Consider the following 21,555-nt stretch of genomic DNA (forward strand, 5'->3'; position numbering starts at 1 on the left):
GGGCGGGGGCGCTGGATTGACGGCGCGGCAGCGGCCAATGGTGGCGCCGGGCGAGTGGGAGGGCGGGGCTGGAGCCGCCGCTAAAGGGGCGGTGTGAGCAGGAGGCCGGTCCGGGAGCGAGAAGGAGGGAGGCTGGGGCGGGAGACGCGGGGGCGAGGGGGAGGGGAGAGGAAAAGGAGGAGACAAAAAAATAAAAAAATAAAAGGCTGCGGCTTTGGCTGCGCCCCGTGAAATAAACAGAGGCGGAGGCGGTGGCGGTGGTGGTGGCGGTGGCGGTCGGAGCCCACCGCAGCCCAAAGCGGGGACACGCACTTCGCCCTCCGCTTGGGCACTTGCTCCGAACTCCGCTCGGTCCTGGCGGGTGCGGCCGCCCCTCCAGGCCCGGGATTCCCGGGCCGATAGGAGAGAGAGAGGGAGGGAGCGAGCGAGCTGGAGAATACTTTTTTTTTTTTTTGGTATTGTTATTGTTTTTGAGTCCAGCCTCCCCCTCCTCCCCTCCTTCGCCTTCTCCCCTCCCACAGCCCCCCTTCTCCCCCGCCTCCTTCTCCCGCACAACTTAAAGAAAGACGGAGCAGCGCGGCAGCCTCCTTCATCTGGGGGAATCCGGGGCCGCTCGCGAGTTTACTACGTGAGGCGCAGCCAATGCCAAGCGCGGAGGACGCGGAGGGCTAAACACCGCGGCCGCCGAGCCAAACAATACCCGCCGCGCGCGGGGCGGCGCGGGCAGGGCCGCGGGGGAGGGAGCGGCCGAGCGAGCGCGCCGTGGAGAGGGCGCCCGGCCTCCGTCCGCCGCCCCCAGCACCCCCGCCGCGGCCGGGTGGAGCCGCGGGCCCCGCCGGGCTGGGCCGCCGAATCGCCGAGGGCTCCGCGGTCCCCGCCTCGCCCGCCTGCCCGTGCCGCGCGCGGCTGGCGCGCTCGGGCACCTTGGCCCTGCTGCGGCGGTGATCGCATTCTGCAGGCGCCGCTTGGCGCTGCCGGGCCCCGGGACCGCGGGGCGGGCGGGCGAGCGAGCGAGTGAGTGCGTGCGCGCGCGAGTGCGCGCAGGGGTGGGGGCCGCAGCGCTGCGCTCGCCCCCCGCCGACCCCCCTCTCCGCTAGGTTCCCCACGCCTCCCTCCTGCTCCCTCCTCCCGCCCGCCCTCCCCTGCCCTGCCCGCCCGCCCCCGCCGCAGCTCCTTTAATACACTTTGGTTCTCCGCCTGGCTTTGGACTCTTCTCCACCACCTCCTCCTCCTCCTCCCGCGCCTCCTCCGCCGCCGCCGCCGCCTCCTCCTCCTCTTCCTCTCCGCGCCTTCGCTCCGCGTCCGGCCGCCCGAGGCACATCCAGGCGGCGGCGGAGGCGGCGGGCGCAGGAGCGCCGCTCGCGGGACTGAAGCCGCCGCCACCACCGCCGCCGCCGCCTGCGCTTGGAGCCGGGCGGCCGCTGGACGCAGCCCCGCGAGCGGGGCGGGAGTGGGAGCCGAGGAAGCGCGCGGTTCGCCGGGGCCGGCGGGGCGGGCGGGCGCACTGGCCATGCTCCTGGACGCGGGGCCGCAGTTCCCGGCTATCGGGGTGGGCAGCTTCGCGCGCCACCATCACCACTCGGCTGCGGCGGCGGCCGCCGCGGCCGCGGAGATGCAAGACCGCGAACTGAGCCTGGCGGCGGCGCAGAACGGCTTCGTGGACTCAGCGGCTGCTCACATGGGCGCCTTCAAGCTCAACCCGGGGGCGCACGAGTTGTCCCCGGGCCAGAGCTCGGCGTTCACGTCGCAGGGCCCCGGCGCCTACCCCGGGTCTGCAGCGGCCGCCGCGGCAGCCGCCGCGCTCGGGCCGCACGCCGCGCATGTCGGCTCCTACTCCGGGCCACCCTTTAACTCCACCCGGGACTTCCTGTTCCGCAGCCGCGGCTTTGGCGACTCGGCGCCCGGCGGCGGGCAGCACGGGCTGTTCGGGCCGGGGGCCGGCGGCCTGCACCACGCGCACTCGGACGCGCAGGGCCACCTCCTCTTCCCCGGCCTCCCGGAGCAGCACGGGCCGCACGGCTCGCAGAATGTGCTCAACGGGCAGATGCGCCTCGGGCTGCCCGGCGAGGTGTTCGGGCGCTCGGAGCAGTACCGCCAGGTGGCCAGCCCGCGGACCGACCCCTACTCGGCGGCGCAGCTCCACAACCAGTACGGCCCCATGAATATGAACATGGGGATGAACATGGCAGCGGCCGCGGCCCACCATCACCACCACCACCATCACCCTGGTGCCTTTTTCCGCTACATGCGGCAGCAGTGCATCAAGCAAGAGCTCATCTGCAAGTGGATCGACCCCGAGCAGCTGAGTAACCCGAAGAAGAGCTGCAACAAAACTTTCAGCACCATGCACGAGCTGGTGACCCACGTCTCGGTGGAGCACGTCGGCGGCCCGGAGCAGAGCAACCACGTCTGCTTCTGGGAGGAGTGTCCGCGCGAGGGCAAACCTTTCAAGGCCAAATACAAACTGGTCAACCACATCCGCGTGCACACCGGCGAGAAGCCTTTCCCCTGCCCCTTCCCGGGCTGCGGCAAGGTCTTCGCGCGCTCTGAGAACCTAAAGATCCACAAAAGGACCCACACAGGTAACCGCGTGGGTCGGGTCGGGGTCGGGGCGCAGAAGGGAGAGAAGCCGTGGTTAGCTGGCGGGGAGAAACGCGCCGACCGCCATCCCCTGCCCTGGAACGGGAGATGTTTTCGTGTGTGCGAGAGAGAGCCAGCGGCTTGTTGTTGTTGGCGAATGAAAGAATATTATTATTGGGCTGGGTTTTTTCCATGTGCGGAAATTGAGTTTTAAATGATCGAGGTAACATCAAATGCATGCTTCGGGTGATGCAACTGCTTCGTTGGCTCAGCTTCGGTGAATAATTTCCGTCCTAAACAGAACGCAGAAAATAAAAGTAGCCTCCAACTCGGTGCCCGGGAATCGAGCCTAGAGAGGATTTTGCCAGCTTGTCTGAATGTGCTTTTCTGCTCCGGGTGTGCGTCTGCGTTTTGAGTGGCTTATGTGTTTTTCCACTTTTTTTTTTTTTTTTTACTACGGGCCCAGACGTCCTTACCCGGACTGTTTCCCATTAAAAAATGAGTCTGGTGTGAGCCGAAGCTGTAAAGCGTTTCTCGTTTTTAAAGTGTTTTTAAAGCCCATCTCGAGGTGGGTCGCGGAGCTTTACGGTGGGTTCGCAGCAGTCTGTGAAATTCTCTTAAGGGGCACCAGAGGGTTTGCGATTCCAAACTTGGACCGACAGCCGGGTCAACGAAAGCCCGGGGCGGCGCGGCCCCGCGGGGCAATCGCGTGAGAAGAGAGCGCCGAGAAAGAACGCGCCTCTCGCCTCATAGATAATTCATCTATGACCAGGTCCCAGCCAAAATCGTGCCAGACGATTTCCTAAAAGAAAGCCAAATGTTTTAGCAACTTCCCCCGTCAATATTTACTCCGAAGTGGGGGTGCGCCAGCGGCCTATTGTTCTCTTCCGGGAAGGGAGGCAGCCGAGGTGCTAGACAAGCTTTTAACAAGGTTTAAAATTTGAGAAATTTATTTGCATGAAATGCTCGCTTTCGAGTCCTGCGTCTGAGCGGATGTCTTTAAGAAACAATTTAGGTGCTAATGGAATTTAACGTTAAATGATCCCCTCTCCAAGTGGAACAATGTTGGAGTTTTCACACCTCTAAATGACTCCAAGCATTTGGAATTCTGGCAACAGAATGCGGGGACCGCCAGAAAATTTAAACAGGGAGTTTCTGAAAGCCTTGGCTGATCCCCCCACCCCCACGGCCCAGCCTGCGCCTCTCTGCAATCTCTCTCAAGTGCTGCCTTATCTCATATTTCTCTCTTCCCCCAAGTTGTCTTCAAAAGGCTGGGAGTGCACCGAGAATTATTGGTTAATTCAATCTGCAGAATTTTGGATGGGGAAAAAAAAAAAAAAATGCTGGCTCAGTCGCTATCCACAGTACGGTCCCCAAACAACACACAGCATCTCCAAATGTAATTGCCTCCTGGCCCCAGAGAGAAGCCGACAGCAGCCTGTGTGATTCTGATAATGCCCCAAATATTTTGTCATAATAACAGCTTCTCCATGGCGAGACCAACTTGTTAGAAGCCGCGAGTCCAAGAAGCCCTGTAAGAAAGGCAGTTAGGCAGGGCTGGGGGGTGGGGTGGGGGCTACCCCAACTTGATCAGAGATGTGAGGAAACGCGAGTCAGCCTAGAAGAAAAGTAAAATAGGAAGTAAAAGCGCGGCGGTCAGGTGGGAAGGCGCAAGGGAGCCCCAGGCCCTTGTCGCCCCTCTTTTCTCCTCCCGGAGGCCTGGTCCCCTTCAAGGCCAAGGGGTGGGGTGGAAGGTAGGGGTTCCCGGGGGCGCGGGGGCTGGTGGTGGTGGTCTCCGGGCGCGCCGGCAGCCAGCGCGCGTGTTCGTGTCCACAGGGGAGAAGCCCTTCCAGTGTGAGTTCGAGGGCTGTGACCGGCGCTTCGCCAACAGCAGCGACAGGAAGAAGCACATGCACGTGCACACCTCGGATAAGCCCTATCTGTGCAAGATGTGTGACAAGTCGTACACGCACCCCAGCTCTCTGCGGAAACACATGAAGGTACCGCCGGGCAGGCGCGAGGAGGGCGAGGCGGCCGGGCTCAACCGCCGGCCCCGGGGTGGTGGGGGAAAGCCGAGTGTCCCGGCCGGGCCCCCAGGGGGATAGGTGGGGGGACACTTCTGGTGGTGGGGGAGGCCCGGCCCCACAGCAGCTGCACTCACACCCAGTCCCCTTTGGTCTCCCCTCCCGGCTTTTGTCTTGCAGGTCCATGAGTCCTCCCCGCAGGGCTCCGAGTCGTCCCCGGCCGCCAGCTCCGGCTACGAGTCGTCCACGCCCCCGGGGCTGGTGTCGCCCAGCGCCGAGCCCCAGAGCAGTTCCACTCTCTCCCCGGCGGCGGCAGCGGCTGCAGCAGCGGCTGCGGCGGCGGCGGCCGTGTCCGCGGTGCACCGGAGTGGAGGCGCGGGCGGCAGCTCCGGTGGAGGCGGCGGGGGAGGCGGCGGCGGCGGGGCGGGCGGGGGCGGCGGCGGCGGCAGCTCCGGCGGGGGCAGCGGGACAGCCGGGGGCCACGGCGGCCTGTCCTCCAACTTCAATGAATGGTACGTGTGAGAGGCCGGGGCGGGGCTGCCTCGGTCCCTCTACTGGTTAACAGCGCCGAGAGCACCCCGGTGATCGGTGTTAAAATTCCCAATCTGATTTTTATGATGATGAAAATGATTTTACCAGCAGAAGGATTTTTAAAAGTTCTTGTTGTTGTTGTTGGTTTTTTTTTTTTAAATAATCTAGGCATGAAAAGCAATGATATTCCTTCCGGAATCTTTAAAGCTAAAAATATAAAATAAATAAAAAATAAAAAATCATTTTAAAAAACCCATAAAAATATTGACCCAAACCTCCTCTTTGCCTCCCTCCACGCCCCTTTCCCTCCCCATGCCTTTCCCAGTCTTCTGACAAACTGTACATAGCGGACTCCTCTCTTCTCCGAGGTGGTTTTAATGGCTTCTTGGTGTATAGAAGTTTGTCCATTTGTAATTCTCCGGGATTTTGTTCCTCCTGCCTCTCTCCCCTTCCTTTCCCCAAGCGATGGGCTTCTTTCTTTTTCTCTTTTTAATTTCCCCGGTTTCTTTTTAAGTAATGTGGAAGAAAATGGTTTCTTTTGTATTGTGGTATTGAATATTGTGTTCCTTTTTATGAGGCAACTTGATTGTAAACTTCATGCAACTATAGACTGGAAAAAAAAAAAAAAAAGCCGTGCCAAAGTCTCCCTTCTGTTTCTTCAACATGCAGATCCACAGCACTCACATCCACATCACCGCCACCAACGCTTGTGAATGTATTTTTCTGTTAGCTGGGTTTACATGTGATGTTTTAGTGCTTTTGCAAGTTCAATTTGTTAGTTCCTGTATGAAAGATTGTGGGGAGGGGGGGAAGTAAACGTCGTGCCGTTAGCTTTTTCCGTAATAACACCCTTCCTTCTGTAAATACCCGTTACCATATTTATCCATTTGTAATTAAATTATGGTATTAACTTGCTACAGAGGAAACAATATTTATAAAGAATGTTTCTTAACTATAAATATGTACAATTGTGGGCATAAACTGTTTCAGATTTTTTTATTTGAAGGTTTTAAGTGGTTTGATCATTTCTTGTGATATGTTTTGAGAGTAATGCATACAGAAATATAATAAAATGTGTTGAAACTGCACGAACATACTTTTTTTTTTCCTAGCAAAGTTACTCAAGGAAATGGGCAGGAGTAAGCAGAGGGCTGATAGGGGTCTGGGTCAGCTGCCTCATTGAATGGGAGGCACCACCTCGAATTCAGGGGGAAGGTGTATGCCTAGAAACTGGGCCAAACTGCCTCTCTGGCAGAAAGTCTCCAAATTATTTTGTATGTCCTTTGTTTCTGTAGCTGAGAGTGAATTACATTTTTGGACAGCCACTGCAAGGACCCGCCTGCAGGAACCTTCCGAGCTTCTAATGGCTCCATTATCTGAGGCGGTGCCTTTCTTTCGGCTGTTTGGACTGGACTGAAGAGCACTAACCATTTCCTTATTCTTTGTTTCCTCTCTTCCCTGCCCCCTTTCCTCTCCCTCCCTCTGAAAAGCGGAGGTACAGTTATTTTTAATTGCAGGTTTAAAACTGAGCTGAGTCCTTTGTTTTTGAACTTGGTTCAATGATGATAGTTTAAGGGCCCCTTTCTACTAAAAGTTTTTTTTTTTTTTTTCCTTCCTTGAAATTTTAAACAGCTTGCTCAAGGCATCCTGCTTATCTGCCCAGCTACTGCTCACCCATAAGTGCGATGTTCAAGGGAGGAAGGTGACAAATAGACTACACTTTGATTTAGGAAAACCACCAACCATCGGCCCCCAATAAAAGAGAACCTCTTCAAGAATTCCGTGAAGTCAAATAGAATAAGCTGCAGAGACTGAAACGGCCAGGTGGAAATGAGTGAGGCAACAGGACCAACCACCAGCTTTTCTCTAAGGTTTGCAGCCTCACTCCCCTCCCCTGAAAGAGTTTCACAAGAGTTTTCAAACAAGATGCTCTAAGGGAGAAGGCAAAAATAACATTCAGAGTCAAAGGGTAGGAGTGGGGTCATTTCTTTTTTGAAATCCCTGAGGCTTCAGGACATTTCCATCTTCCTGGGGATCCGTGTTGCTCAGAGAGACCCTGGCAGGCCCGGAGTCACCACCCAGTGGTGAAAAGGTTTGGTTGCCAGGGGGGCGACACCCCCAGAGGATCCCCCAGCGGCGCGCAGGGCTCTGCTGGCTGAAGCTGATGGTGATGGGCGGGTGGCTGTGGCCGCTGGCGCTCCTCTCCCGCTCTGGCCCTGGGCTGAGCCGCAGGGACAGGCAGGGGAGGCTGAAGGGCCGCTTGGGGAGAAGGGCAACTCTGTCCTCCCAGAGGCCATGCTACCTATTCAATGGGGAAGGAAAGACATTAGCCTGGGGGCTGTGTGTGTGTCCAGGAGGGTGACAGTGGCCACCGGGCTAGCCCTCCCCAGTGGCCCAGCGAACTGCCTGCGCACCAGCTCCTGAAGAAATCAACCCCCTATTAAAATGAAATTTATAACCCCTAATAATATTAAGGAAAATTATTAAAATAATTGGCATATGTTACTGATCCTTGGGAGATTTCATTGAACACATTGTAAGCTGTGAGTTTTTTCAAAGCCCCCATCCCTGGGGGAGGGGGCGCATGAATCTGATTAAATATTCATCATAACTGTGCAAGAATGAGATGGTCGGTTTTAGATGTTTTAATGTTTTAGACTTTTTTTTTTGGTGGGAATTATTGGCTTTGAGACACCTCCCAAACCTAAGGAGAATGTTGGTGAGGACGGTGCTTTTATTTTTTAAAGTATTAACTGGAGGCCTTGGATTTTTCCCTTTGGGGAAAGAAGGAAGGCCGGAGAAGAGGACAGTCTCCCAGCTTTGCATTGGCCTATGGCTTTGCAGAGCTGAAGTCAGAGAGCTACCTGGGGGCCTTTTAGGTCTGGGGGTGCTGATGCTGGTTGTCAGCAGGAAATAAAACTGGGAAGGGGCCTGGCCCTGAGGAGGACCACAGCCTGGGAGTGGTCTCCTGGTCCATCCTAGGATGTGAGGGGCGGAGAGGGGCGGCTTTCCAGCAAAACATCCCTCGGTTCTCCAGGCCTTGCTCCCACCGCTCTGTCCAGACAAGTCACAGATCCGACAGTGGGGCCGGGTCTTGGCCTTTCACGTCGACCCTATGCAACCCGGAGAGAGATGGGGGAGAGGGATAGTCAGGGTGTGAGACCATCAGAGATAGGCGTGGGGGGCAGGGCGCCCAAGATCTTGCGTGGCCCCGAGGTACCTGGGCTTGGGATGGAGGAGGGGTACTGGCGCCCTCACCCCCTCCCCTGCCTAAACAGACCCGAATCGAACCTGCCCTCGCCTGGCCTCCTGGCCTCCGGAACCACCGAACGGAGCCCAGTTTCCGCACCCCCTCAGGGGAACCAGAGCTGCACCCTTGGTTAGCTGCCCGCAGGGACCGGGTCAGGGGCTGGGGTGGGGTGGGGGACACGTTTCTGCGAGTCAACGCCGTCAACTTGAACTTCAGATCTCCCAAAATCGCTCCTTTGCCGCTGCGCTCCATCCACCACCACCGAATAAAACTCCCCGCCACGCGAGACTCGCTTTATCTGGAGGCAGCTGCAGCCCCCTCGGGAGAGACCCATCGTTATTATTATTAATTATCGTGATCCTCATTGCATTATTAATGACCGCAGTGATAACTGGCATCTCGGCATCTGTATCTCCGGGTTCAGTGATGGGACACCAAGCTCCGGGCCGGTGAGGCGGGGTGGAGAGGTCGGTGCTGGGGGGAGGTCACTCCAGGAGCAAAAGCCCGGGTCAGTTCTCCGGCCGAAAGGAAGCAGGTCACAGGCCCAGCAGAACCCGTCCCACGCTGTCCGCGCCCCGCTTTCTTTTCTTGGTGGCACCTTCTCTCTTCCTCCCCCCTCCCGCCCCGACCCGGTCCCTTTGTCTCTTTCTCAGACGGATGTTTTCAGTCTCAAGTGGCGTTTGTATTTTCCGCCCAAAACTGAGATCAAGGGCAGATCCTAGGCTGGACCGGAGATTCGGGTTTCCCTGGGCTCCCTGCTGTCCTCCCGAGACCTGGGGTGGGCTAGGAGGCCCCGGGCTTTCCAGGCGACCGGTGGTCCTCCCGGCTCGGCGGGCCTGGCATCGGGAAGGGGTTCTGGTAGGTCGTTGATGAGCTCCCCCGGTGGCACAGCAGGACCCGAGGGGATCCACCGTGTTCTCTCACTAGGGACTCGGGTCCTAAACCCCCAACACCATCACGCCGCGGAAATAACCCAAAGGGAACGCTAGGCCTGCGTCCAAGAGCTGGGAAATAAAGGCCTCAAAATAACACCCCACCAAGACTCCAGTCGAACCATGGGATGCATTTTCACTTTAAGGGACACGTGCCCCGTAAAGCGACCCTAGGGATCCAAAGTAGGCGTTCAATAAATACTTGCCGATTGATGGATTAGAGTTTGGTATCGCTCGCGTTCCGCGGGAACTTGGAGAGCCTGGGCCCACAGCTACCCCCAGCAGACCGCAATGAATGGTTTCTATTTTTAACTGGCAGCTCAGAACAGGGCCTGAGAAATGTCTCCCTCTTTTCTACCCTCCTCCACCCTACCCCACCCCCACCCCGATCCCCACCCCCACCAGGCCTCCAACAGATTGTTGCTGGGTTTTTTCTTTTAGGGAAGAATCTAGACCCTTTCAGACTGAATCGGGAATCTGGCATAAACCCTCAGGCGCGTCCAGCTGGGCTCCTGAGAACGAAAAGGCAGCGCTGGGCAATCTGAACAGGGTGTTATCAACGAGAGCTTCTGCAAACTAGAACCCGGGCAGCCCGAGGGTTCGAGTTCACGGTCAAGGCGGTGGAGCGACTGGGGCCGCAGCGCCCACGCCCCGCCCCGCCCCTGCGCCGCCACATCCCAGATCTCGGGAGGGGTACCCGGGGGCTCGGGTCCTCCCCCTCCCGCCCCGCCCCAGCAGGGCCCAGTCGGGGAAAGGTCGGTGCTGGGGCCCCCTCTTCGCCCTCGCAAGTTTCCCTTTTTTGTTCCCAGGGGTCGACAAGCTTTTGCAGAGCTGACACCTCCTGCGTCTTGCCCGCATCCCGCATCTCGCCAGCCCCTCACTTGGGATGAAGTTTGGCGCAGCCGCTAGGCTGGAGCGAGGGGCGCCCCTTCCCTCGCGCGCGTACACACAAACGGGCAGGCTGAGTCTCTCTCTCTCTCTCTCTCTCTCTCTCTCTCTCTCTCACACACACACACACACACACACACGCACACACACTCCTCTCCTCTGACATCCCCGCAGCCCCCACTGCGGGGCTCGCGTGAGCACGATGAGCCACTAAGATTTGGGGCAGGTGGTCTGAGGACCCCTGCAATGGATGCTCTCGCCCCTCGGAGCATTCCTGGCTCCCCCCGCTCCTCCTCCAGCCTCTCTCCGAGGGGACCCGGCTTGCCAGTCCCCGAGGCCCCCTCCTCAAGCCTCCAGCCTGACACTAAGTTGGGTGGGAGCTGCCGCAGTCCGGGTCCCTCGGGCCCACTCCCCTGGGAATGTGATGGGCGACAGGGTCCCGCCTGCCTTCTGACCGCCGGGGGTGCGTTGTTGGGGGGGCGCCCCCGCGCCTCTCAGTTAAACCAGGGGGAGCTGACTTTCCCCTACACTCACACAGCTCACCTCTCCAGCCTCTGCCTCAGTCCTCTCTTTTCCCAACCTCTGAAGCCAGTTTTTTGTTTCCTATCCCTGAGGCCAAGCCGGTGGTTCTGGGGAACAGACTGGCGCGCAGCGCCCCTAGAGAAGGTGGAAGGGGGTGTAGAAATAATACAATAATAATAATTTCAAATATAATAGTTGTGGCTAAGGCTCTGACACTGAGATGCCCCTGGGACGTCGGCCGAAGCCTGGGGAGGCTCCAGACCACTGTTGGGCTGGGACTGGCCTGGGGTTCTCTTTGGGAGGGGGGGCTTCGAAGAGGGCTCTTGTGTTGCCCCCCCGCTCCCCACCCCCAGCACCAAAATGTGGGGTCTGGAACCAGGCCGAGCCTGCAAGGGCCTGGCCGGGAGCGGCCCTGGCACTCCTGCTGCAGAGGCAGCTCGTTGGTTTTCGTTTCTTACTCCTGGCCCACTGGGCCCGTGGTGGTTGGTGTGGCCGGCTGTGGTTTCTCTAAACTCTTTGGAGTCGGTTGGGTCTGTTTGCCCACTGCTCCCCGCCACCCCCCGCCCCGGGCCTGTCCCCCCTCCCGCTCGTCGCTGGCAGATGAATGGTGGCTTTAATGAGCAGGGGCGCGGCGCTGGCCGGGCGGTTCTGAAGATGCTCTGACCTGTATGGAGGGCGAGAAAGGTCAGGCGCTCGCAGGGCCGGGCTTGGGCTCCTCCCAGGCCCACGCTGCTCGGATATTGATCCTGGGAGAAAGATAAACAGAAAAGCTGGACATTCGGTCATGAATACTAATGAGCCGGGGTAGGAGTTTTAATTGCTCTGGACTTCCTTTTTTATTTTTTTTCCAGTTAATCTTTATTGCAGACTTCGGAGTCGGTCTTTCCGAGCTTCGTTTTGTCTCCTCTCTCCGCCTTCCTCCTTATATTTTCATTTGAATTGTTCAGGCGAAAGAGACCCATGTCAACTTGACTTTTTTCCCTCTCGCAGAGCTGGTGTGCAAGAGCCCACAGTTCGGGTTCCCAGCGTGGGGCTTCAGCTGCTCGCTAATTCTGGAATGTAGAGGAGCCTATAAAAGAAATTGTTTCAGTGTGGTTTTGGTGAGCCAGCTTCTTGACTTCCTCACCCTCATTGTTTCAGAGACTTCGTGTGTCCTTGGCCTTTAAACTTCCTCTTGACAATTGCATCTTTTCTCCAGGCATTGAGCCCCCTTTTTACTCCAAAGGGGTGGCTTCCACCCCCAAGGTTTCCCTTTTCTCAAGTCTCCAGCATTTGACACCGGCTTTGCCAACCACGGGGTCTAAGTGTTTCAATCTAGCAGTGAATTCCTAGGCAAGTGAGTCGACCAGATTACATAAAAGTAGTACTTTTCTTTGGTACCTATAAGCAATAGTGAAATCTGAGATGGGAACCTCAGGTAATTTCCAGAGATTTCTGCCTCTTTTCTTGATATGTATTTGATAACTTAGTTAGACTTTTTTTTTTTTTTTCTGAAAATAAAAGCCATTCTTGAATTGAGTTTTCTCCTGAAGCTGTATAAATTGACTGGAAATCCCATAAAGCAGCTTCAGCTGTGTGATCAGGCGAGGAAAAAAAAAGTGCAAGCCCATTTCTATAACAGACTATGTAGAAATGTATTGAAAATGAAGACAGAAAAAAAAATTAGCTACACTAGAATAATTTCCAGTGTTATTCTGATTCTCAAAGTTTTGGACAAACTAAACCCATATTTCACAGCATTGCCAATAGGTCCCAGTGTTGAAGTCTCCTGAGGATTCTGTTTCACTTACACTTTTCAGTCCAAACTTTTTTTCCTTCACACAATGATTTATTATGTAGGTAATTTTAGGGGATACAGTTTACAGCTTGAATTATTAGACTGAACACCTCTGGCTGACACTACGACGCCTTTTTTTTTCTGCCTGCAGCTGTGAGTCACAACCCCATTTTCATATCCAACTGCTGCACATTCCTTCACAATGTATATTTCCTTCTTGCAGAGATCAAACATGCTTTGGTCAAAGTGTTTATTTTAAAATACAGGAAAATTAAAACTAAACACAGCTTTACTGAAAAAATCCCCAAATGTATCATATTTTCCTCCTCCTCCGGTGCCCACAAAAAAAAAAAAAAAAAAAAAAAAAACTAACAAATTGCACCACTTTCTGGAATAAAATTTCAAATCCAAGGAGAACACACAGGCACCTACAGACACAATTTTCATTTTACTATTGAAACACATCAGGAAACCTCTCTCTTCTCTTCATGTTTGGACTCCTATTTGGATGTGTTTAGTTTTTCCTCTGTAAAAATGTCACATGTTAAAAACAACAAAGACAACAGATCCTTAAGAAGATGCTGACAGGCGTCTATTTTATTCACCAACCCACACACTCATTTCTGGTTCAGTTTCCCATCCTGGTATTTTTCTTTTAATTGTGTCTCCCAGAATATAACTTCAGGGGGAGAAGGATATTTTGAAGTATTTGCCAAAAGGAGGCAAAAAAAAAAGGGGGGGGTGGTATTTCAGAAACAAGTTAACACTTCCCCAGCATCTCAGTAGCTCTTTGGTATCTGCATTTCCCTTCAAATGAAGGTGAACAATTGCCAGGTAGAATTGCTCTTTGTCAGCACCTAAAGTAGATAAAGTCGATGTCAAATCTGAGGACAAGTTGTCCTTCTGCAGTTCGCTATCCACTGCTTTTTTTTTTTTTTTTTTTAGCTTCTCTCACTAACCAGCTGAACAGGATCTCGACCTCAGCCACCACTTCTCATAGGCAGTTTATACAGCTTCCCAAGTCTCACAGTTCTTTAGCGTGGCTGAGACTGTTAGGCTGTTTTTAATCAAGTTTGGAAGCTGAATCTTTTCCCTCTGATGACTTTGCCCAGGGGTGGATCCGGCTGAAAGTCTGGCGCTGCGGGCAGCGGGCTCGGCCACCCGTTTTTCAGACACAACACCAGAGAATGGCATTGAAATAACTGTGTGTGGTAGAACTGTTTCAAAAATGTTAACCTCTTTTACTATCCATGCTTCTGAGCTAAAGGGCAAGAGAAGCTAAAAGGAAATCTGAAATGATATTCATTTACCTACCTAAGGCAGATCAAGAAACTGAAAAGAGAAGACGCTTTGGAAATGTATGTTACAGAATCTTTCAAATTAGATGCTGCTTAGGATGAATGGTAGTAAAGATTTTTTAAAAGATTTGATTGGTCAAAAGTCTTCCAGATATGAGTGATAAATGAATAGTCTAGAGGTCTCCTTTGAGAAAGAATTTGCGGGGTATATGGAAAATAATCTATATATGATCTTCTTCCTATTCTTCATGGGGAGGCAATTATAGTACAAACTATTTGGATTTTTTTTTACTTTAGATAAAGAAATGAAAATATTTAGACTTTATGTATTATTGAAAATTTTTTGCAAGAGTGGAGAATCAAGGATTTTCAAGACCAATAACAAAATAAGGCATCAAATTACAGTCTGCCTCTAAGATACATTTCTTCCTCTGCTGGCTTTTCAAGTGATCTCTTTAGTGATTCTTTGTTTATTTGAACAATCTTTCCAAATTAAAATCACTGAATATTCTCACCTAGATAGCTTGATTTTTGTCACGCAAATGTTTTTAAAAGTTCTATATGAAGAAGCAAAGACTTTTTATAAAGCCTTAGTAACAACACTTCATATCATGGCCAAACCAATTTATTGTGAACGTCTTTCATATTTGGTAGATTATTTGATACATCGGAAAATCTCACCTTGAAATTGTCAAACCTTCTGTCAATCTTATGTGAGACTAATTTTATAGTATGCAGTTTGGGGTTTATGATTTCATTTCTATTTTTTTAACTCTAAAGAATTAGTTCAAAAACTGATTTGGTCTAGGAGGAGACTATCGGTGAAAAGTCTTAAAGTATAAATCAAACACATCTCAGCCACCTCCTGGCACATACATATAAACACCCTTTTTGAGGAAAAAAATCATCTTAACTGCAGACAGAAGTCATATCAGCCATTTGACTTCCAATGCCTTCCAAAAATGTCTAATGCAGCTATTTCACAGGATGGCAAAATACTGATCCAAAGTTTCAGGGTGACATGTTTCTAATTCTTCATCTGATAATTAACTAATTCAAAAATGCAAAAACAATTTAATGGGCAAAATATTGCTTCATCTATTTAACACAGACATCTTGCATAGCATGCTATTGTAATCTGTGTAGGTTCTCTTTTGTGGACAACTGAGTTCAATTGTAGACTGCGTACTATTCTCTCATGCCCTTAACAATTTTGCACTTGAAAGTGAATGTTGGGCACTCTGAGGTTGGAAACTGAATCGATTGCCTTTCCTGGGAGCAAAAGATGTCTCCTTCTGACAGATGCTACTTTCGGTGTCTTTTCTGCTAAGTGGATCTCAGACGTAAATTAGCTTCATCATTTGTGGCTCTGTTTTCCTAAGATTTGTGGTCCAAGTGGCAGCCCTTCATGAAACACACCAAAGTGTCTTGTCTCATAGCCGCGAAGCCGCTTGTTTCTTTGCTTCAAGTTTCGTTTTGTGTTTAAAATGCAATAACCTAAGTTAAAAATCATTTTAAAGAGAGCACTTTCCAGAAGCACTTCCTTTCTTACTGCCAGACAGCGTTGTTCCCCAACGTCTTGGCTGGAACCCTTGCTTTCGATTTGTTTGTTTCACGCATTTCCCTAAAGAACCCGGTGCTTTGCGCTATTTAACTCTGCTTTAAAAATGCATCGCTTCTGCCCTGAATCCTCCTCTGAAACAAATTGCTATCGAAAGTGTATCAGATTCGTTCCAAATATGGGATTTGAATCAATATTCCCACGCTAGAAATATTTTAAAAATTGTTTTTGTCATAGGATTCCATGCTTTTGCAATATATTTTCAATTTAAGTAGGGCTGCCTCTATTTCTCGTGATAAAAAGTGGCGATTGCCGTCTGCTTAGACTTTCCTTTATTATTATTCTGAGCCCTGTGTGTCATTACCTAACTGGTATGTGTTCTTCTATCCAGCTCTTGATGATCTAGTTGAATTCTAGACATAGTGCCAAGAAGCGTATTTGAAGCAGATAAGTACGGATAATACAAATGCGTTTTGTTAGACCTGATGGATGCTATTTTTCTTTTAATAGGTTTGTAGCAAACTAACACAATAACACAATGTATTCCTTTTCAAGGTACATTGTTGAAACAGGTCTATTAAGAGCGCGTTGAGCTATTTCTCGCTTCTATTGAACAGTCTGTTGCTCAAACACAACAGCCAACAAACGCCAGCTGCCTCGACAAAAGTAGAAACCTAACCCTTTTATGTAATGTTTTAACAGAAAGGGTAGCTGTTTAATTAAAAACATTGATGATTCAGTGAAACAATGGAAACTCAAGTTCAAGTGGTGCTCTATTGATTTAAGATGATTTTTACTAGCAATGGGTATAATTCATTTTTCCCCCCCAGCTCTCTCTTGTGTAAAGGGGTTCCTTCTTGGGGCATTATCTGGGTGAATAGGAAAAGAGAGATGGCTATTGCCTTAGAAACCTGATTAACGTACACTGCTTTGAGGGTAAGGTGTTTAATTTATAAGTGCACCCCATATTTTTTGTCAGTTTATTCGCGGTGGGGAAGCTTTGAAAGTAGCTCCTCTCAGCAGGTTAAAAAGTGAAGTCTGCGTCCTGGCATTTAAATGTCTTTGTTATTGTGTCAAGCAAGTTTTTGAAAACCACATGCCCAGAATACTAAGGTTGGGCGGCTAGATGAGGCAAGTTGTGTGAGAGAGAGAGAGAGAGTGTGTGTGTGTGTGTGTGCGCGCGTGCACGCGCCCCTGGGCGCAGGGTTGTGTGCGAGGACAATTATTTTCATCAGCTGCTTGCTCGCCCGCGCCCGACTGCTCCTCTTTGCAGAACCGACGGCCTCCGGGGCTTTCAACTCTGCGAGCAAAGCAGGAGGAATTCCTGTATTGAGATTCCCTCCTTGAGAGCGTCCAACTCTGTCGGCCCTGGGGAGCCGAGAGAGGGAGTCGAGGGTACCCGGGTCGCCCCCCACCCCAGGCAGGGCAGCACTCGAGGACTGCAAGGCTCCGGGTTCAGGCCCCCGCGACCTCCGCGAGGACTGCCCGCGAGCGGCGGCGGCAGCCCCGGGGCCCAGGTGGGCGGGAAGCAGGTGCGCCCCTCCGCCCCCGCAGCCGGCGCAGTCCAGGCGGCGCTCGGCGGCCGCGGTTCACCCTCCTTCTTTCTGGTCGGGTCCGCAGGCCCCGCTTCCCAGCTCCCGGCCCCGGGCGTGCTGGGACTCGGGAAGACGCCGCTCGCGTCCACCTTCCCCGCGCACCACGGCGGCCACCAAGACCAGGGGTCCGCCGAGCCGGCCGACAGGCGGCCGCAGGGCCTCCCTTCCTCCGTAGGGCGCCCTTTCCCGCCCGCTGAGGGGGAAGCCGAGGAGAACTGAAGGCCCGGGGCCATGGCCTCCCGGGGCCTCCACAGGGGTTAGAACGGTCCCCGGCGTGAGGCCGGCGACAGAGCACCTCAGGTACCGTTTGCCTCCCTCAGCCACCCCTGGAACGCCCCCTCCCCCGTCCAGGCCGCGACTGGCCGCTCGCGGCCCACTTCCGCCTGCTCCCGGCGTGCTGTGCGTCCAAGGTCAAAGGGCGCGGGCCCATCTTCCGGGGTCCGATCTCTCCATGGAGTCCTGAGCAACCGTGGGCCCTCAACACCGGGGGTGGGGGGGACGGGGGCAAGGCGGCCAGGAGGTCTCAAGGCCACACAATGTCCGCTCCGGGCTGCCATCGGGGCCACCGTCCAGGCCGAAACCCGGGGGAGAACGTGGCCAGAGAGGGAACCGTCCGCATGGGCCCCGCAGGCCTAGAGTGAATTATTTAAGCTGTTCCTGGTGTTTAAAGAGGTTTTGCAGTTTTTAAAGAATGTTGTAAAAAAAATATCAGCCCTTGTTAACTCCCTCATTATATGCTTTTTTCCTCCCCTCAGCTGAACAAGCCATATTTCCTGAAACAGAGGAGCTATGTTAAGTGTTTAAACATGTGTCAAGTGTCTTATAAATAATGCAAATTCATAAAGAAGGGGAGGAAATTTCACTGATACCTAAAGTACTTGGCGCAGCCACGTTTCACTTGAGTTGGGTTATTTTTGGCTGCGGAATTGTAGAAAGGAAACTGTTCGGAGATGACTGGGCACCTCCTGGAGCCCTCTCCCTTTCTTAGCCTGCTCCCTTTGAGTCTGTGCTCAATCCCGTCTAGAAATGCTTTTGTCTCCTCCACGAAAGAAAGAAGTTCAGATGCTCTGCAGAGTATGTTTGGTTCAGGGTTAATACTCAATGCAGTATTTTGGAGTCACCTTTTCTGTCTTCTCCTCTCAGCCTCCTCCTATTCAAAGTTTCTGCTGCTGTAACATTTTGCTATGACACCCTCCCACCACCCTCTCAGTTGGAAAGAAAGTGCTGCTTCTGGCAAAAAAAAAAACAAAACAAAACACAAAAAACCGGTAGGAGAGATGAGATCTGGGCTTTAACTTGAGATATGGGCTAGTAAATCATTTCAGTTTTTGTATTCATTCTCTTACCTAGGAAACCTGGAAAAAGGTGTTGCCCTAACATAATCTGAGAACCTCTAAGGAAGGTAAGTCCAATGGATCATTTTATAGTAAAATGAAAAATACCATTTTGAAATTGGATTTCACTTTAGAGTTAACTTATGTACTTTGGTTCCTTGGATGACATTTTTCATCTTGGTTGTCGTTCTGTGAAAGATTTCTTGGGCCTTCTGTTTCTAGCTGTTGTAAGTTGTATCCAACTCTTTGTGACCCCATGGACTACAGCTTGCCAGGCTTCCCTGTCCTTCATTATCTCCCGAAGTTTGCTCCCGGAGTCATATCTTTCTGCCTTTTCATACTGTTCATGGAGTTCTCGAGGCAAGGCTACTTGAATGGTTTGCTCTTCTCTTCTCCAGGGGACCACGTTTTGTCATAACACTCCATTATGACCTGTCTGCCTGGGTGGTCCTGCAGGGCATGGCTCATAGATTCATTGAGTCATGCAAACTCCTTCCTGATGACAAGGCTGTCATCCATGAAGGGTTTCTAGCTGTTAAAATGTGTAAGCTGCAGGAAAGAGTAGGCATTTTTAGTTATTAAAATAGTCAAATGTTTTCATGAAATCAGAAATGTCTTCATTTTAAAATATCATATCATTGTGAGTGTCATTCAGAAAAATCAACTGCATTGCAGATTTGAGGAGTAGGTTACAAATTGACTTTCCCGAATAGTAGTCTCTTAACATTCTCAATTTGAGGCTTTGCGCTTCTGTCGCGTGTATGCACGCTAAGTCACTTCAGTTGTGTCTGACCTTACTGTTAAGTTCTCCCTGCTCCTTGTGCTGTATGCACCTGGTAAAATTCCATCCAAATGTTTCTAGGGTGCTCAAGAGGTACTGTAGGTATTTTCAATAACAAACCTGGTAAGCTGCCAGATTTAGTAGCTGAAAGTATTCTGTGTTTTCTCTCAGCTCTCTGATGATTTACCTCCCGTGGGGTTTTTCATGCATTTTGGTTGCTAGTTTTGCCGGGTGTTGCCCGTCTTGTCAGGCTCTTCTGTGTGCATTCTTTGGGATACAGTTGGTGAGGAATGCACTGGCAATGTGGAGAGGCCAGTCCTCTGCAGTGTTCATTGTTGATTACCTGTGATACACTCTGTCAGAGGGTTCCAGAATGATCTGCAGTGTGTTCTGTCAATGGTTTTAATAGAAAAAGGTATTTCCCCTTTGTGTTTACAGCCCTCTGTCTCCTTAGAAGCTAGATTTGAATCCACAGTAGTCTGAGCTAAGAATCCTGACCAGTCTCAACAACTATGGTACATTCACAATTACTCATCTCCTCTGAGCACCAAGACTTTGTTTCAAGATCAAGCTACCTAATCTTCTCTTTGCTCAAGATAGTAAGTTTACTTCCAGGAGTCTTCTCAGTCTTCCATGTAGATAGATTTCTAGTGGTGGTTTTCCTGTTCTTTCAAAAATTGCTCAGCTGTGTCTGAATGCCAGTGATGAAAGCAGCTTAGACTGTACATTTAGGAAATAGTTGGGACTATTCCCCAACTATTCACTCAGAGGCAGATCTATATACACACTGTAAATGACCATATTGGCAGATGAAAACTTTGCTGAACTTAGTGAATACCTTTTTGATGTTTAAACAATTTTTAGTAAGAATGCCTGTCATCCATTGAAAGCCAAACAATAAATTGTGCACATAATGGTCAATACATAGATAATGTACTCACTTGCTGTTTGTACTTAAACATTAGCCAGTTGTCAACAAATTGATATCTAGGCACTCCCTGAAACAGGCCTTTGTTACTAACTCAGATAAGGCATTTTGATCTATGTCTTTTTTTTTTTTTTTCAATTGTACCACTCCCCATTCCACAAGAGAGCATGGTGCTTCTTCATAGGAAAAGATGCATAGCCTTTTATACACCATCAGGTAGTTTGCTCTCTAATGGGGAAGTCAAGGCAATTGTGTAAAATGACTAAACAATATGAGGTGGTGGTGGTGGTTTAGTCACTAAGTTGTGTTCGACTCTTGTGACCCCATGGACTGTAGCCCGCCAGGCTCCTCTGTCCATGGGATTCTCCAGGCAAGAATACTGGCATGGGTTGCCATTTCTCCAGGGGATCTTCCCGACCTAAGAATTGAATCTGGGTCTCCTGCATTGCAGGCAGATTCTTTATCAACTGAGCTATGAGGAAAGCCCTAAACAGTAGGAGGTAAGTAATACTAAAGCACGGGGAATGACTAAATACTATAAAGTATAGCATGTACCTTAAAAGAAATGCCAATAAATTCTTTTAGAGTCTTCAAAGATGAGCAAGATAACATCAGAAACTGTAAAAGATTATATACAAAGAAACAGCATTTAAGTTAACGGCATACTTTTCAACATTAACAAGACACATCTGAAGATAAAGAAATAATATTTTGAGAGGGCCAAGAGAAAATAGCTATAACTCAGAATGCCATATACCCAGCGAAGCTCTTATTTAAAAGTGTGGGCTTAAAAAAATACTTTTAGACAAAAAAGTGTGGAAATTTACCACTCATCTTGGATAATCATAATAAAAGTTGTAAGAGGTACAGGAAGAAGGAGTCTGTTAAACCTCAAAGGAAAACAGTAGATGGCAAGAAGAAATGGTGCATAAAGAAGTTGATGATCAATATGTGGGAACACTAAAACAGTTATTACATGCATAAAATAATAATGATAATGACTAGTGTTGGGTGTTTAAAACATCATGGGAACACAACTGAGAGAATATAGTGTAGAAAATAAATAAGAGTAGTTCATGATAAACATTCTCAGTAAATTTAGGAGGCGTCTTTCTCAACTAGATTCTGCTGCTAAGTCGCTTCAGTTGTGTCCGACTCTGTGTGACCCCATAGACAGCAGCCCACCAGGCTCCGCCATCCCTGGGATTCTCCAGGCAAGAACACTGGAGTGGGTTGCCATTTCCTTCTCCAATCAACTAGATAAAGACAGCTATAAAAAAAACCACAGCTAGGGGCTTTCCCCGTGGCTCAGGGTTAAAGACTCCGCAGCCCACCAATGCAGGATACTTGAGTTCGATCCCTGATCGAGGAAGATCCCATGTGCCACGGAGCAACTCAGCCTTTGGCTGCAACTGTTGAGCCTGTGTTCTAGAGCCTGGGAACCGCAGCTATTGAGCCCACGTGTCGCAACTACTGAAACTCGGTGCCTGTGGTCCGCAACAAAAGAAGCCACTGCAATAAGAAGCCTGTGCAATGCAATGAAGAGTAACCCCC

General features: G+C 51.1%; 2 protein-coding genes across 2 annotated transcripts in view; both read left to right on the forward strand.

The window, feature by feature from the left end:
* The first annotated feature begins 1,427 nt into the window (after positions 1 to 1,427).
* ZIC2 (Zic family member 2) lies at positions 1,428 to 6,223 on the forward strand. The gene is made up of 3 exons (XM_061435290.1): positions 1,428 to 2,582; positions 4,417 to 4,580; positions 4,785 to 6,223. The coding sequence occupies exons 1-3, from the start codon at positions 1,511 to 1,513 to the stop codon at positions 5,124 to 5,126; spliced, it is 1,578 nt and encodes a 525-aa protein (XP_061291274.1). The 5' UTR covers positions 1,428 to 1,510; the 3' UTR covers positions 5,127 to 6,223.
* Positions 6,224 to 17,143: 10,920 nt separating this feature from the next.
* The window catches only part of PCCA (propionyl-CoA carboxylase subunit alpha), a 417,781-nt gene continuing 413,369 nt past the window's right edge, over positions 17,144 to 21,555 (forward strand). The window contains exons 1-2 of the mRNA XM_061435312.1: positions 17,144 to 17,258; positions 18,309 to 18,360. The gene's annotated coding sequence lies outside the window, so the exon portion shown is untranslated. The remainder of the gene's footprint in view (positions 17,259 to 18,308; positions 18,361 to 21,555) is intronic.

Source organism: Bos javanicus, chromosome 12 (genome assembly GCF_032452875.1).
Source record: "Bos javanicus breed banteng chromosome 12, ARS-OSU_banteng_1.0, whole genome shotgun sequence".
NCBI lineage: Eukaryota > Metazoa > Chordata > Mammalia > Artiodactyla > Bovidae > Bos > Bos javanicus.

Bases quoted from the DNA above. Each gene is read 5' to 3' on its own strand.
- ZIC2 (XM_061435290.1), top strand. From the start codon at position 1,511: ATGCTCCTGGACGCGGGGCCGCAGTTCCCGGCTATCGGGGTGGGCAGC. The intron at 2,583-4,416 runs GTAACCGCGTGG...TCGTGTCCACAG, and splicing joins CCACAAAAGGACCCACACAG to GGGAGAAGCCCTTCCAGTGT. The intron at 4,581-4,784 runs GTACCGCCGGGC...TTTGTCTTGCAG, and splicing joins CTCTGCGGAAACACATGAAG to GTCCATGAGTCCTCCCCGCA.